The 18,440-nt window shown below is 38.7% G+C and overlaps 1 protein-coding gene across 1 annotated transcript in view; it reads left to right on the forward strand.

Moving 5' to 3' along the window:
- LOC109923076 (olfactomedin-like protein 2A) overlaps nucleotides 1-18,440 on the forward strand; it is a 47,727-nt gene that overhangs the window by 12,468 nt on the left and 16,819 nt on the right. The window contains exons 2-3 of the mRNA XM_048613376.1: nucleotides 11,934-12,197; nucleotides 17,487-17,594. Coding sequence (XP_048469333.1) covers nucleotides 11,934-12,197; nucleotides 17,487-17,594 — 372 coding nt within the window. The remainder of the gene's footprint in view (nucleotides 1-11,933; nucleotides 12,198-17,486; nucleotides 17,595-18,440) is intronic.

Genomic DNA, 18,440 nt, shown 5'->3' on the forward strand with positions numbered 1-18,440 from the left:
TAAGTTTACAGTGTGAAAATCCAGAGCAAAAAGTGCTGCACAATTCACCACTAAATTCACCTGCAACTACTGAAAGCTAAACTAAAGCCCCAGCTCTGTGGCAGCCTGACTCCACCCACTTATGTTGCTTCTATTGTTCCAACCTTTAAGAAAAACCTAAGGCCTATAATGTTGTTTGTAGGCTTCTGCCACTAGTTCATATGACATGTAAAATCGCTTTTTTTTTAACCTCATCATACTCCCTGGATATCTCCTCTAAAAGTGATGCAAATACTTCACTAGTTGTAACTACCAATTTTGTTTGTGTCAACAATACCCAAATGGTCACTGGCCATTTCATTTGTTTGGCCACTTCCTTAAATGAAATGAAAACGTCTTCCATGTCCTTCTCATCAAACTTTAGCAATGCTTGGATATATTTAAACAGATTCCCACCAGGCTTTTAGCTGTAATGGGTTTGCTCTTCATCATAGTCCCCATCCTACTTTCTAAGTCATTTTAAGTCAACTTTCCTCTTTCATTTCCAACTTCTGAAGTTCAAAATCTCTCTCTTTCTCTGTTGTTCTGCTTTTAATCATAACTCAAACTGTTTTCTTTCCTTTTCATATTCAAGCTGTTTTAATTCTTCCATGCTGTATGACTCTTTGTTCCACTGCAATTATCTCTCTCTTTTGCTTTTGCCACTCTTTCTTTTTGTTCTGCTAGGGTGATTCTTATTTTTTCCTCTTCAAATTGCCTCTAATTCAAGCTGCTTCATTTGCAATTGAATTTTAGCCATTTCCAATTATTTTGATTGCATTCATGGCAATTGTAAATGCAAACTTCTTGCTGTAATTATTTCCCCTTTCATCACAGACACAGGCAACTCCAACTTCAGCTTGCTCGCCAGTTCGGAAAGTTTTACCTTGCTTACCTTCCCTAAACACGCAAGGTGACTTCTTCCACCCTCAGAAAACTCTTAGTGAATGAAAGAGCCATTATTACCCAAGGCACACCCTGTTTAAACCAACCAAATACAACACCTGAAAAAACACTAACATTCACCATTCACTGTCTTTGAGCCCAGTAATCCTCAACCCAACCTGAAATTAGAGATTTTGATCCTGGCAAGAGCTCCCACTTTGTTATAGACCAGACCAAACCCCTTGCAACTATTGAAAGCTAAATAGAAACCCTGGTTCTGTGGAAGCCTGACTCTACTGATTTATGCAGCTCCTATTGCTTCAACTTTAAAAAAAAACCCAAGGCCTCACAAGCAGTTTCCTTTATTGGCTTTGATTAGATAGCTGGACACCTATGGCTCAAACCTCTCTTGATAAAAAGGATAAAATGCACCTCTTAAAGCCATAGTATTTCCACATTGTAATTTCATTCGGAGATTGATATTATGGGGAAATATTGGACTGGTGTATAAGGGACCTTTATTCTGAAATTAAATTAAACACCGTCAAATCTCACTAGCTGACAATAAAAATATAAGTAATATGAAATTCACAAGAGTTTTACATGTGGCAGATGTCCAAACTGACTGCATTGACGTTCCTGTAACAATATTGTTGTAACAGCCTCACATGAAGAAGTAAAAAGTAATTGATCAAAAGCCCTGGCGCAATGTCCGAGATAACCTCCAAAATTTAAAGGTACCTATCCTTATTTATGACATTTAATTAGGAAAGTGCTGCAGCTTGTTCAGTTGTCCTCTATGAATTTTGAAATCAAACAGAGCAGTTGTTTATCCCATCTACCTATTATATTAATTTCAAAATTAATTTCTTTCCAAATTTAAATGCCAGCATGAAAGACACAAACAAAAGCCATGCTACTGTTCTTTCATTATTGAAGCAAATAAAGCTGCTTCTGGTCTTGCCTTTCAGGCCCTGCTTATTTTAACGTGGAGTTTAAAAGGAAAATCATTCAACAAAACATTTGTTCAAAACTTACTTGTCTTTATTCAGAAGTGCAACTAGTGCTTGTAAATATGCAATAAAATATAATTTACAGTACTTAACTTCAAGCGCAACACATGATTTTGATGAAGGAATTAAGAAGTAAGAAATCTTGGCTGATTTTCTTGTACTTACTTTCAACAAGCTGAGCCACTAGCAAATTATTGTGAATATAACCCATACAATATGCTTGGCCATGATATGAATGCATCTTGCTTGACCAATCAAGTCCTGTATTGGCACTCAAAATTGGAGCCTCTGGCTCAGAGGCAGGGATTCTACCCATGGTGTTACTAGATTTCTGTTCGTTTAAAACATTTACCTTCTTCCTTTTAGATATCCTTATTCTTTTCTTAGATGTTTCGATGCTGTTCATCATTTTAGATAAGAAGGTTGATTAAACTAACTTTATCAGGTATGCATTCATAGATTCATTCTTCCATATTTCTTCTTACTATTGTGAGGAGCACCTACATCCCAGCTGGTGTTTTCATTTAATGTAGTTTCCAAATACTAGCACTCATTGGCACAGGAGATAATTGTATTGTCTCAAACTGGCAAATATAAGTGCAAAAAATGTGAAATAAAATTGTTTATGTTCAAGTGCTGCAACTAATAAATGTTTATCCTGCTTCATATTAATAGTGATTTAATGAAGTTTGACTCAGATATGTTTGATAGATTAGACACCAAAGTGTAGCTTTCTAAAGAGTAAGAAGACTGGAGGTTATGCAAAAACGAATACAACTTTATTTGCTTTTTAGTTAGAAAAGACACACAATTGGAAATTTATAATGACTGAAGACGAAGAAATTGCTACCAGACTGAGGAAATATAGAGAAATTCTTTCCATCAAGACCTTTAGGAATTGGACACATTAACCCCATCAAAATGTTAGAAATTGACACAACAGCAATAGAGTAAAAGTATAACAATATATAAGTTACCAGCTATTTAACTTTGGTGCTACAGCCAGCGTTGCTAAATATTCTCTACTTTGATTCTGGAAAACTTATGTTGACATCCGTTCATAGTTACATGATTAGTTTCTCTACCCACTGGGGAGTCACTGTAGAATTACTCATTTTAAAAAATGGGATAAGCACATAAGAGTATCAAAGGTTCAAATAAGGCTTTTCGTGAATAAATCCCAAATAGACCAAGTTGTGTGGGATTGTATCATGTAACTTGTTATATCCAGGTGAGGAAAGTGACTTGACTCCCCTGTTTTTAATAGTAACTCACCAAGCCTCTATTGGAAACACATTCCAAACCCACAACCTCTCCCATGTAGAGGAAGTGCAGCAGATATATGGTAACACCACCACCTCCAAGTATTCCTCCAACTCAAATACTGTCCTGACTTGCAACTGTGTCACCGTATTTCAATGTCACTGGGTCAACTTCTGGGAAATTCCTTCCTAACAGCACTGTAGATGCCCCTACAACCAAGGTTTCTTCAGTTTAGAAAACAGCCCATTTGCACCTTCTCCAGGGCAATTAGGGATGGACAATAAATTATGGTCTAACCAGCAATGCCCACACAGTGGCACAGTGGTTAGCACTGATGCCTCACAGCGCAGGACCTGGGTTCAATTCCACCCTCAGGCGACTGTCTATGTGGATTTTGCACATTCTCCCCGTGTCTGTGTGGGTTCCCTCCGGGTGCTTCGGTTTCCTCCCACAGTCCAAAGATGTGTAGGCTAGTGGATTGGCCATTGAAAATTGCCCATAGTTTTGAGGGATGTGTAGATTAGGTGGGTTATAGGGGATGGGTGCTCTGAGGGTTGGTGTGGACTTGTTGGGCCAAAGGGCCTGTTTCCACACTGTAGGGATTCTATGATCTAAATTTTAAAAAAACTCTTCTTTGGCAACAATAATTTTTATTTAGCACACAGCTACCACACATCAGATAAAACATAGTTCACTAGAAAATGAAGCAGCAAATTACCAAGATTTTCTGGAGTGAAAGAAAGAGAATTTTATTGCCTACTAACTCCAAGAGAAATTAATGCAACATAACATCAAACATACATAAACACAGCTAACAGGTTTAAAAGAGTGTGGCTGGGTGGACTGGTGTTTCATACAAACAGGAAGATAAAAGCAGATTCATTTAAAAGTTCTTGGAGCCCTTGAATTGTGAGAGTGAAACATGGGTTCACAACTGTTAGCTATTGTCATGTTTCTTCAGCTATAGTAAAATTTGTAGAATTCAGGAGCTCTTGGTGAAGGTTGCTTTTTTGCCAGTCACTGACTGCGAGGTTGAGAGAAACATGGAGTTAATGAAACAGTGCAGGTCTTCCAGATTCTGTTACAATGGATCCATATTTTATTCTCTCTCTACTCTGCCAAGCAACTTATTGAAATAGGGTTCATTTGTGTAGTCGCAGGTCTAGTTCCATTGACTTTCCCAGTTGAATATTCCACAGGCAACTTTGCGTCTCCCAATATGTGAACTTATTATGCAAGTATAAATTGAACAGGTGATAAGAATTTCTTGATGCTGAATTAATTGCCTGGTTTCACTGTTTTCAGATGTAAGAATAGTGAGGAAAATGATTTTGAAGTCGAAGATCAGCTATGATCTCAGTGAATGCCAGAGCTGGCTTGAAGGGCTGAATGGCCTATTCCTGCTCCTATTTCTTATGTTTTCTTTCCCCCTATTTCCTGAAAAATCAGATCATGTTTGGTACCTTACAACCCATTGACTATTTTAGAATTTAGGGAATTCTGAAAATAAATACATCCACTCTCTCTGTAGCTACCTCTTCTAAATTACCAATCAAACCCAGATGGTTGATCAACAAGAAACCCCGCTAACTTTTCAATCTTAAGAAGTTCATGGAAACCTTAAGATCAGCAACCTCTTAAATACCCTTCACTTTTTAAACTATTTTTATTGTTTACGTGCACTCCTTTTGCAGTAAGGCTTACTACCAACAATAGCAGAATTTATGATGAATTCATAGGTCAGGGCCTTAGCCTTATAGGGCTGTGTTCTTATTTACTATAACACATTTACTTACAAATTTAACAGGCCTTCCTGCTTTCATTGTTTCCTAAGTATCCAAGCCAATGTAACAGCAGGAGCTCTGGATTTGCTTTGAAAATGATTTGAAAGTGACGCAATTAAATATAGCATCAAAAATGAGGTGGAATTTAATATTTCTGTCACAATTCAAGAAAGATTTAAAATACCTGTACATAAATAGAAATTTTGCTTGTGTAAAAATCCTAGACAAATTTCATTTTGTCTGCAACGATTGGAAATCACCATTTTGACCACAAAAGGTGATAAACTATCATTTTGACCGAAGAATAAAATGGAAAATTCTCAATAAATGGTAATGAGATGCTGTAATGCAGAATTTGAAGCCTCAAGAAGTGGAAAATAGCATTGCTATATTGTAAGTTTAAAAGCCTTTAAGAGAATGAAAATAAAACAGCATTGCTATAATGAAAACATTTTTTTTAAAAAAACAGCTTTGAGATACTGAGAATAAAAGCTTAAAAGTAATACAAACAAAAAATTACAGAACAAAGTAGCATGAGAAATAATACTGTCTGGTGGATTTAATTTCACAGATGGGCCAAATGGAACACAGGATTGGACATCTTGGACAAAACAATTCTTAAAATATAGAAAGCTCACAAACGACACAATAGATCACAAGCTGAACAAGTAAATATATAATTGTATTCAATACGATTTATAACAGAGGGCTTTTGACAATTATTTTAATCTGAGAACAGATACAATTCTTGAACATGAATTAACAGAAGGGCTCAGCATCCAAGGGGATCTATAGGTAACGTCATAAATGATCTCCACAGATTAGTGGAAACTGTGAATATGGAACTCTAAATCAAAATTCTTAACCAAAAAATTTTGGGATTACTGATGCATCTTTGTCAGATTTACTCTAGTCCAAAGAAACTTTAACTTTGGGGCAATCTGTTCAGATTATGCTAGAAGCTGAAAGCATGAAGTATCACAGAGAAATCTCCTGTGAGAAGGACATATGTATCATAGAAGAGCAAACAGAACCTGTTCAGTTTATAAGGTTTAAAAACCCCAAAGAGACTCGTGATGATCCATCAGAAAGAATAGGCCAAACAGCAGATGATAACATTCAGTGTTAGTTCTGTGGAATAAGGAAGCATCACAGGGACAAGCAGAGCCCAGGTATTAAAAAAGAATGCGATATCTGTAAAGCTGTAGGTCAATTCAGAAGATGTGTAGAAGCAGAGCACAGTCACAGAACATTAAAACCTCAAATGGTTACTCACACAAAGAATTTAATGTGATAGGACCACCGTCATTAATAAGGTGCCCAATGCATTTTTATGAGAAATTGGTGATCCAAACAACTCAAGTTTGTCAGAACGTGTTCCTGTCAATGAACAGCTCATTAATTTTAAGCATTAAACAGGGACAAGTACTGTTATGTTCAAATAGCTTACTATGGTCAAAGAAGCAGAACTTACAGTCTACAGAAATGAAACTACATGATCCAGATGGGACAGCTCTCAAGATAAAAGTAACATGCAACACAAATGGTGCATAATAGTAGAGAATGTATACGTAATTCATAAATAAGAAACTTAACTCATGAGCATATGCACGTCTTGACCTCAACATTTTTGAAGTAGCAGAAGAAGTTCACCTCGTTTCAATGGACAGTGACTAGGTCAAGAGAGACTGTATTACACCAAGTCAAAAATAAGCCAGTCAAAGAATAGCTGTTTTAGGATTAGGGGACCATTGGCAAAATATTCAAATGGCCTTCTTAGATGCCTAAAAAGAATACAATTTGTTCACCAATAAGGAAATTATTTCATACTGTCAACAAGATGGAAATTTGTGACTATACAGAACTAATAGAAATGTTTTCCACTCCTATAATCCCTGAAGAAAATTCACATGACAGAAATCAGGATTATTTGTGAGAACATGAAAATGAGGAGAAAATGAATGAGCAATGTAACCCACTTGAGCTCACTGGTCAATCTTTAACTGAAATTGTTTAAGCATCAACACAGTTTGGTATGGAAATTGCAATAGCAGATTCAGATTTGATGATGTGATGACTCAAGTTCAAGTGAAATGTTTGAATTATTTGTTTCCAAGGAAGAATTAGTGGTAAAGTTAAGTCAGCAGCAATCCTTAAATAACATCTCTGAGGATGTAACATGTTTGATTCACCAGTTAGACAATCATGGGGGATAAATGAAGACTTTTAACCTAATCTACAATTTGAAGTTAAGATATTACATATAACAACACAAATGTATCAGCAGATTGGAAATAAATATTTACTTAACCAGATGGAAGATGGGCTGCATACAACTTGATGGAGGTGAACACTGGGGTGGGATGACAGACATCCACAGATTAAGGACATGGTCAAGAAGAAACTACCTGATACAGCAATCCAGGATACTGATATAAAAAAAAAATGCCTTGTCCAGAAATGCAGGATCCTGCAAAAAGGAAAATACCTTTTCAACAGTGCAGCCATCTTCCATGAAAGAAATCATGAGATTAAACGTCGCCTAGGTGATGTTATGGGGCAACTACTTGATTCAGCAGGATAAAATTACCAGTGAAAGCAGTTAGGAGATTAACAGTTTTCCAGATGTGGTAATTGACCAACTATTTGGTTGAGCAGGAACAATATCCTCAACCCAGGACATCTATATTAAAATTCAACATATTAAAGTTAATCTTTCTATGCACCTTCTCTGTAGCTGTAACACTATATTTCTGCATTCTGTTCTATCACCCTGATGTACTAATGTAAGGTGTGATTTGCCTGTATAGCACGCAAAACAATTCTTTTCACTCTATCTCGGTACATGTAGCAATAATAAATCAAATCAAATCAAATCCAAGAGGTAAGATATCCTCCAGTGTAGAAAACTATTCCATCCCTGTTCTGGGAGTATTTGATGGGGGGTAGTTTTGGGTGAGTTTACCTTCAGTTTAAAAAAGTAGAGAGAGCTTTACTCTGTATGTAACATCATGCTTTACCTGTACTGGGAGCGTTTAATGAAGACAGTGCAGAGGGATCTTTATTCTCTACTTAACTCCATACTGTCACAGTCCCATGAGTATTTGACAGGAACAGTGTCAAGCAAGTTTTACTTTCAGCTTACTTTCAATTTTAAAAGCGAGTGGGAGCTTTACTCTGCATCTAACCCTGAGCTGTCCCTGTCCTGGGAGTGTTTAATGGAGACAATGCGGAGGAACATTTATGTTGTGTTTAAAAGAGGAGAGAGAGCTTTACTTTCTGTTTACTTATAGAATCATAGAATCCCTAAAGTGTGGAAGCAGGCCATTTGGCCCATCGAAGCCATACCAACCCTCTGAAGAGCATCGCACCCAGACCCACTCCCTTCCCATAACTCCACAGTTATCATAGCTAACCCACCTAGCCTATACATCCCTGGACATGACAGGGATTTAAAAGAGTCAAGCGAGCTTTACCTTCGCTTTAAAAGAGTTGAGAGAGCTATACTCTGTATCTAATCGCATGTTATACCTGTCCTGGAAGTGTTTGATGGGGACAGCGCACAAGGAGCTTTACTTTCAGCTTAACACAGTAGAGGTAGCTGTACTTTGACTTTAAAAAAGGTAGAGAGAGCTTAAGTCTGCATCTAAACCCATGTTGTACCTGTTCTGGGAGTATCACATGGGGATAGTGTGAAGGGAGCTTTATTCTGTATTTAACCCTGTGCTGTACCTATCCATGGAGTGTTTGATGGGGACAGTGTTGAGGGAGCTTTAGTTTCAGCTTGAAACAGTAGAAAGCCATTCCAGACAATCCAGGGATAAGAGCAGAATCAAGGTAAACAATCTTGAATCCGATGACCTATCAATCTTTTCAAAGGAGAGTATCCTGAAAGAATTGAGCTCTCCAGAGTATGTGAATCTGTCCAGTCAGTGATCTGGAGTAATCAGAGGTTGGATAATGGTAAATGTAACTGTATTCGTTAATGCATCAATGTTAACTATGACAAATAAAAGCTTGAGGGGAAACTGTTAGTATCGGGTAATGGTTCTGAAATAGTTAATATTGGAAACTGCATTAGGATCCACCCAATCCACAAACATTCACTCACTCTACCACCGATGCTCAGACACAGCAGTATATATAAGATGTACTGCAGAAATTCACTAAAGATTCTCAGACAGCACCTTCCAAAACCACAACCATTACAATCTAGAAGGATTGGGCAGCAAATACAAGGGAACATCATTACCACCTTCTGATTCCCCACCAAGCCACTCATCATCCGGACCTGGAAATATATGCCATTCCTTCATTGTTAACTAAGTGAAAAACCTGGAATTCCAGCCCTAATGCAATTGTGTGTCTACCTACAGCACATGGACTGCAGTGGTTCAAAAAGGCAGCTCAGTTTTCTTAAGGGCAGTGAGGGATAGGCAATAAATGATGATCCAGTCAGCAATGCCCATGTGTGAATAAAAAAAGGGCATATTATGAGGATTTGGATAGGGAAAAGGCAGAACATCCAGTAGAGTGAAGATCAAAATCCTAGGTTGCATTATAGTCTCAGCAACAATTTAAATTAACTTATAGGTGTAATTTGTACCTGATTGCTATCATGCAATAGTCTACAACTTGTTTAAGACAAGATACCCTTCTTCTTGAGGCTCACTAATGGCTTTTCTCTACCACTGAAAAACAAGTTAGCCCTGACAGCCTGCCAAGGAAGGAGGATGATAGCAACAAATTTGTTAAGAAAAGAGGATGATGCCAGTGAACTGCCCCAACCATACACTGGTAATGGTTGGCATTACATCACATAAACACAGGCCAACTAATTGCACAGATTAGTTAGGGGCTCAGTAGACAGGATGGGGTTTCAGGAGGGCTTATGTGTTGGAAGGTAGAGTTGCCAGCTCTGTTGGACATGTTTCTGAGGCTTGTTCTTGACCACAGAGCTATTGCTGATATCTAGCCATGAAGCCGAATCTTGTAGGGGCCTAACCAATGTGGGCTGCGGCAAGATTTATGGCAGAATTGCACCCAAAGTCTGGTGAAACTTCAATGTCAGGAGCAATTTGCTGTATTTTTACACATCTGCCAAGTGGCATGGTAAATTTCTCATGAGGAACTAGTGAATTGCCAATGAAGACACACTATAGCTTGTTAAACACCTTATTAACACTATGACTTGCCCATTTGGTATTCAGCTTCCAATTTTGCCAAACACATTAAACAAGTTGGATGTTGAGAATTGTCAACGTGGGAGTCAGAGCAAGTGTCTTGTGACTTCAGCTCTCTGCTTTCTCAAAAGGATCTCCATATTGGAACCTAGGCATAAACATCTCTCAGCTCACTCCATGGGCCCCAGCTGTATTCACATTCACAGACATTGACATTGAACATATGCTAGCCTCTAAGAGCCCTCATGGCACATTTCCAAACCACTTACAGGATGCTTCTGCATTTCAAAGTTGCACATTGGGCTGCACTGGTAATTATCATTATACATAAGAACATAAATACTAGGAGTGGGAATTGACAATTAAGCCCCTTGATCCTATTCCGCCAATCAACACGATCATGGCTGATCTCATCTCAGCCTCAATTCCACTTTCCTGCCTGCTCCCCCTTAACTCTTCAATCCATTACTAATTTAAAATCTGTCTCTTTCCTCCTTAAGTTTAGTCAGTGTCTTGGCATCCACTGCGCTCTGGGGTAGTGAATTCCACAGATTAATGACTCTTTAAGAAATGTAATTCCTCCTCATCTCTGATATAAATCTGCTACCCCTTATCCTAAAACTATCACGGCTCATTCTCGCTCCATAAGAGGAAACATTCTTTCTATGTCTACTTTGGCAATCCCCTTTAGCATCTTTTATACTTCAGTTAGATCTCTCTCTCTTCTAAACTCTAGAGAGACTCTTTAGGTCCAGATAGACCTAAATTATTCAGTCTGTCTTCATAAGACAAATCCCTCATGTCTAGAATCAATCTAGTGAATGTCCTCTGAACTGCCTCCAATGCACCTACATCTCTCCTCAAGTAATGGGACCAAACTGTAAGGTTCTGAAGAAGGGTCTAGGCCCGAAATGTCAGCTTTCCTGCTCCTCTGATGCTGCTTGGCCTGCTGTGTTCATCCAGCTCTACACCTTGTTATCTCAGGTCTCAGTAATGCCTTGTACAGGTGTAGCATACTTCCCTACTTTTATATTCCATTCCTCTAGCAATAAGTACTAAAATTCCATTTGTCTTCCTTATTATCTGCTGTACCTAGATACTAGTTCTCTGTGATTCATGTATAAGGACGTCCAGATGTCTCTGCATCGAAGCACTCCGAAGTTTCTCTCCATTTAGATAATAAGTTTACTTTCTGTTCCTCCAATCAAAATGGATAATATCATACTTATCCACGTTGAACTCTATCTGCCAAATTTTGGCCCATTCACCTAATCTATCCATATAGATTTGTAAATTCCTTATTTCTTCATTGCAACTTACTTTCCCATCTATATTAGTGTCATTTGCAAATTTGGCTATAGTACCTTCTATCCCTGCATCCGAGTCATTAATACAGGTCTTAAATTGTTGGGACTCAAGGACTGAATCATGTGGCACCCCACTAGTTATACCTTGCCAACCGGAAAAAGACCAATTCATTCCGACTCTCTGCCTCCTGATGCTTAGCCAATCCTCTGTCCAAGCTAATATAGAAGCCTCAACACCATGTGATCTTACCTTGTGTATTAAGCTTCTGTGTGGCACCTTATCAAATGCCTTCTGGGAAAACTGATAGAGATCATAATATGGGATAAAGTAAATATATTCTTAGAAAAAAAAAGTTAATACTAATCGGTCAACATAGCTTTGACAAGGGCTGGTCATGTCTGACAAATTTAATTGACACAGGCAATGGATGAGGGTAGTGCTGTATGTTCTTGCTAATTCAATCATTTTTATTTTAACAGTTGTTTGGGGAAAATGACCAAGTTCAGATGATTTCTGAGGGCTCAGACTGCCGTTGCAAATGCATCATGAGACCTCTGACAAAGGATGCATGCAGTCGCATCAGAAATGGGAGCTTACGTTTTGAAGACTTCTACACAGTTGAAACTGTCAGTTCTGGGACAGACTGTAAGTGTTCCTGTACAGCTCCCCCATCATCTCTCAACCCTTGTGAAAATGAGTGGAGAATGGAAAAACTCAGAAAACAGGCTCCAGAATTCTTTAAGGTACACAAAAATACAGTAACAATTTAACTCCTGAAAACAATGAAACTGCTAAAACTAGTTTCAGTGATGCCTATTATTTTATGTTACAGTTAATTATTATTGTGCCTGTTAAATCTGTTGAATGAATGCTTTAATGAAATCCATTTCCAACATTCTGTGAGAATGCAATATTCAGAGACAAGATGTTACAGGTGACCAGAACACCACAAGAAATAAGAACAGGAGTAGGCTGTTCAGCCCCTCAAACCTGATCCACCACTCGATAGGGTCATGGCTGATACAATGTTACTCACGTCCACCTTCTTGTCTTTTCCCTGTAACCGTGATTCCCCTACTGATCAGAAATCTATTCATCTCAGCTTTAAATATATACAATGTCTCTGCTTCCACAGCTGTCTATGGCATGGAGTTATAAAGACTCACAACCCTCTGAGAGAAGAAATTCCTCCTTTTTTCAGTCTTAAATTTACACTCCTTTATTCTGAGACTGTGCCCTCTGGTCCTAGATTCTTGCATGTTGGGGGAGACATGGAGTCATAGAGTCATACAGCACGGAAACATACCCTTCAGTCCAACTCATCCATGCCAACCAGATATCCTAAACTGATCTAGTCCCATTTGCCAGCATTTGGCCCATATTCCTCTCAACCCTTCCTATTCATGTACCCATCCAGATGCCTTTTAAATGTTGTAATAGTACCTGTCTCCAACACTTCCTCTGGAAGCTCGATCCATACACGTACCACCCTCTGCATGAAAAAGTTGTCCACCAGTTCCCTTTTAAATCTTTCCCCCCTGCCCTTAGACCTATGCCCTCTAGTTTTGGACTTGTGTACTCTGGGAGAAAGGCCTTTCCATGCCCCTCATGATTTAATAAACCTTTATACCATCATCCCACAGCCTCATCTCTCAGCATTTACCCTGTGAAGCCCCTTAAGAAGCCTATATGGCTTGATGAGATCACCTGTCATTCTGCTAGACTCCACTGAGAGGAGTCCCAACCTGTTTAACTTCTGTTCATAAGACAATCCCTTCGTATCACGGATCATGCGAGAGAACTTTCTCTGAACTTTCTCCAATGAAACAAAATCTTTCCTTAAAAAAGGATGACCAAAACTGCTCACAGTACTCCAGATGTCATCTCACCAGCATCTTGTGCAGTTGCAGTAAGGCTTCCCTACTCTTATTCTTTAACCGCCTTGAAATAAGGGTCAACATTCCATTAGCCTTTCTGATTACCTGTGTGTTAGCTTTCTATGTTTTGTGCACATGTATTTCCAAGTCTTTGGGATGCCGCTTTCTGCAGCTTTTGTCCATTTTAATAATACTGTTTTTTTGTTTTCCTTCCTTCATATTTTCCCACTTTATATTCCATTTATCAATTTTTTGCCCACTTACTCAAACTATTGATATCTCTCTATTAACTGTTTCTATACCCTTCATAACTTGCCTTTCCAACTATTATTGTAACATCTGCAAATTTAGCTACAGTACATTCACTTCCTTCCTCCAAGTAATTTACATATGTAGTAAATAGTTGCAGTCCCAGCAACTAATTCAGGATGTTCAAAAGATGAGAACTAGGCAATGAATATATGGTTGGTAGCTCATACATGGGTCAAATACCAAGGTTATGAACAGACTAGCTTAAACATAAACTGTTGCCTGCAAGAGGGATGATCACTAAAGAATGGAATTTAGAGTGGGGATCAAAAATAATGGTCTCAGGCTTCCTAATATTTAATTGGAGAAACATTTGCTCATACAGTTCTGCATTTTAGATAAGCAGTATGAGCACTTGGAGAGCAATCAAGAAAGATGGTGATGCAATTATATTGTCTTAGAAATTGTATGAAAGAAACACTGACATTTTCCTACAAACACATAGTAACATACATAGCAAATAGGAAATGATGGGTTTCACCTAATTTATAAATGTAAAATGTTTCAAAAACATGTGCCACAGTCTAAATGTAATACCAAGTGCAAATACCATGGAGGAAAAATTGAAAGTTTACAAGTTATTTGCTGTTGATAAGGAATTTTGTAAATTAGCCAGGCGTTGAACGCAAGCTCTTGGCAAACTGCAACTTTTATACAGCAACAACAGTTAAACTATGATTATTTATGGCTTTTGCAAATTTACAATAGTTAAGTGGAGTTAAAGGCCAGAATTTTAATCTAAACTAACGGGCTAGTTTTAGCTAGGCTTGTTTGGTCGATGGGTAGGGCTGACAGGAGATAAAGGTCTTAAAAGCCAGATTCTTCACTCAAATCTGCTCATTTTCCACTTTAACAGAGGTTGAGAGATCGGTGGCCAACAAACCAGCTCCACAGGGACAGATAGTAGTTCTAAATATAACAATGAGACTGGGAGCAACATTGTCATTCAGCATTTCAACAATTAACTTGAGTCAGCCAGGTTTCCTGAGCCACAGGAAATCCAACAAATACATCCAGTGAGGACTTGGCAGATTCAAGAAGAGAATGTCTTTACGTCTACCTCCTGTATCCAGCATGTTTACCTAAAAAAACCCTGCAATTAGACACTTTTCCTTATTTTTTCCCATAAGTCCTTCAACCCAGCCTGCAATCACCCCACCTCTTATCTTCTCCAGACTTCCCTCCAAACTGATGCTTCTTCCAAGCCCCTGCACTTCCTTACCAAAATTCAGAACTCTCACCCAAGGCTCCTGTTCCCACTTTGCAGGCCCCTGACCATTTTCCCTGCCATCAACCAGGCCCCAGCCTCCTCACCACATCTGAGACTACTTCTGTCCAACCAGGCCTCCAGTTGACTCCTTTGTAAGACATTCAAAATCCTGCAACTGCCTTCCTGCTGATATTGTGGGTGTGCCTAAACTAAATGGACTGCAGCAACTCAAGCAGGCAGCTCATCACCTTCTCTCAAGTAACTAGCGATGGGCATTAAATGCTCACTCAGCCAGTGATACCCACATTCCATAAATAAATAGAAAGAATCCTCACCCTCATCCACCCTTCAAATGAAAGCTTAAGATCAGCAACTCACCCAACTGATTTTTCTCAGTGCCAATCTGCTCCATGGGTTTACCTATTCCCGCGTGTACATCAACCATCTACCCTGTTTAACTGGAAGCTGAGTAAGTCAATCGGGGGATCTAATTGGTGATGTCAGGTGTAGCTCCACAGCATGCTGTGGAATCGAGCTTTCTGTTATTTCGTGACTTTCTGACTCATCCATTCCAAATGCCTGAAGTGAGTAAAATTTCAGCCAAAGTGTCAGTTCTACTTTAACGTTAGAATAACACATCATGCATTATGTGCTTCAATGTATAAAGAAATAAATGCAGAATAAAATCTGATGTGACATGAGTAACAGCAGGGGAGATATATTTGTTTAAATGAAGGTCTTGAGTCACCTCTATTGAGCTACTCAGTACCATCAGGGAGCAGCCTTAATTAGCTGCCTAGTTTGGGGAGGGTAAATAAGATCTAGTTTCCATCTTTGATCATTACCTAGTTATGCTGGGAAGTTTGACTGGACTAAGAAAACCTCAATGATAGAACAGCCTGCCATCAAGTCATAGAGTTTAAAGAATAAGCAGTTTGGCAACACACTGAAAGGTACTCAGTCTTGTTAACCTGTATCTCTGCAAAGGGAGATGGTGACATAGAAACATAGAGTATAGGAGCAGGAGGAAGCCATTTGGCACTTCAAGCCTACTCTGCCCTTCATTACGATCATGGCTGTTTGTCCAACTCAATAGCCTAATCCTGCTTTCTCCCCACAATCTTTGATACCATTCACCCCAAGTGCTATATCTGGCTGCCTCTTGAATACATTCAATGTTTTGGCATCAACTAATTCCTGTGGTAATGAATTCCACAGCTCACCACTCTTTTGGTGAAGAAATGTCTCCTCATCTCTTTCCTCAATGGTCTACCCCTGGTTCTGGACACACCCACCATCAGGAACATCCTCCCTGAATCTACCCTGTCTAGTCCTGTTAGAATTTTATATGTCTCTTTGAGATTCCCCCCTCATTCATCTGAACTCCAGCGAAAACAATCCCAACCTAGTCAATCTCTCCTCATATGTCAGACTCACCATCCCTGGAATCAGCCTGGTAATCCTTCGCTGCACTCCCTTGAGAGCAAGAGCATCCTTCCTCAGAAAAGGAGACCAAAACTGCACACAATATTCCAGGTGTGGTCTCACTAAGGCCCTTATAACTGCAACAACACATCCCTGCTCCTGTACTCGAAACCTCTCGCAATGAAGGCCAACATACCGTTTGCCTTCTTTTCCACCTGCTGCACCTGCATGCTTACCTTCAGTGACTGGTGCACAAAGACACCCAGGTCCCACTGCACAATCCTCTCTCCCAATTTGCAGTCATTCAGGTAGTAATCTGACTTCTTGTTTTTGCTTCCAATGTGAATAACCTCACATTTATCCAAATTATACTGCCATCTGACATAGTGTTAATGTCACTGGACTAGTAATCTAGAGACCCAAGCTAATGCTTTGAGGACATGGGTTTAAATCCCAGCAGGCTACCTAGTGAAATTTTAATTCAACTAATAAATCTGCAATATCCAGCTGCTCTCAGTAATGGTGACCGTGGCAACCATCATCAGATGTTGTAAAAACCCTTCTGGTTCACTAATGCCCAGATCTGGATATTCCACTGGCAGCCTTATGGCAATTGTACATCAGGATCTGGAATCCTCAGCATGCAGACTCCGAGAAAATTGCTGGGAAACTGAAGATTCCATTGGGCAATTCTGCTATGCCTGGAACTTTCTGAGAGTATCCATTTTAAATCAGAGAACTTGGAAGTTCTGCTGCAATGAATTCAATAGTTATTCAGGAAATATTAGACAATTAGAAACATAGTTTAACTCCAAAGTAACGATTAAAGTGACCTCTCCCCCTTCCCTATTACATCTTCCCTGGAATCCTGGCACCCTACTTACCTGGCACGCTTGCACCCTGTTTGGCACCCTATCCCCGGCACTGCAACCTCACATTTACTTTACATGCTTACCCTTTCAGATGAGCTGTCAAAGTGGCTGACTGGATGCTAGACATTTAAATCACGGAATAGGACAACTGATTTTCCATGTTGTCCACATTCCCGTACAAAATACTGCTTTCCGAGAAAAAGAGAAAATGATGATAAAATAAATTTTAGTTGAAACCCTCACAAGATCACTATGGATTTTAAATTCTGCATGTTCTGAAACATTGCAGAAGTTAATTTTCACATTGTCTAACCATTTTTTTTTCTGGTCTTGATCTAGTTGCAGTCACTGGTTGATCTCCTTGAAGGAACCTTGTATAGTATCGATATGATGAAGGTTCACTCTTATATACAAAAAGTAACAACACAGATGAATAACCTAGAAGAGGTGATGTAACATAAATTCACTATCATGTTAGTCACTGTTTGAAATTCAATATACCAAAGAACACACATATATATAGTTTTCATTTAGTTTAGCAAAGCACAAATCCAAGCAACAGCTTTACTTACACTAAATTTATCTCTATAAAGATGAAGATAACTTATTGGGAGAATCAAAATTGTTTCAAAGCAAACATTGCTTGTACACGACAAGAAGTAAATTGTCCAAATTTCAATGTTTATGAGTGACAATGTATATTAGCGTTGCAAATTCTGAGTTTATATTATTGAAAATTCAAGATCAAGAAGTCAATTGGTTGCAAGCAATTTCAAATTAAAATGAATCTAAAGTAGTATATCATTATAAATGATTAAAAAGTAATCACCTGTCTAATCAAGGAGTTGAACACAGATTGAGAAGTGTAAGAGTACAATTTGGATGTCACATATTTGTTATTTGTGTCTCAAATTTGGATAATTGCCTTCAATTAGTTTAGTTATTACTCAGTCAGAAGTCACATGACACCAGGTTGTAGTCCAACAGATTTATTTGAAATCACAAGCTTTCAGAGCACTGCACCTTCATCAAGTGGAGGGAAGCACACAGGCACAGAATTATAGGCAGAGAGATAATGGCAATATAATTCCACATAATTACGAGTGTCATAAGATAAGTACAAATAGTGTGAGTGGAGTGTCGGCACGCTGAATAACAAGTCTTTACAGGTGATCAAAAGCGTCACTGACACTTTACTTACACTGTTTGACGCTTTTGATCACCTGTAAAGACTTGTTATTCAGCATGCCGACACTCCACTCACACTATTTGTACTTATCTTATGACACTCGT

The sequence above is a fragment of the Rhincodon typus genome, chromosome 28 (genome assembly GCF_021869965.1).
Source record: "Rhincodon typus isolate 14 chromosome 28, sRhiTyp1.1, whole genome shotgun sequence".
NCBI classification, from domain to species: Eukaryota; Metazoa; Chordata; class Chondrichthyes; order Orectolobiformes; family Rhincodontidae; genus Rhincodon; species Rhincodon typus.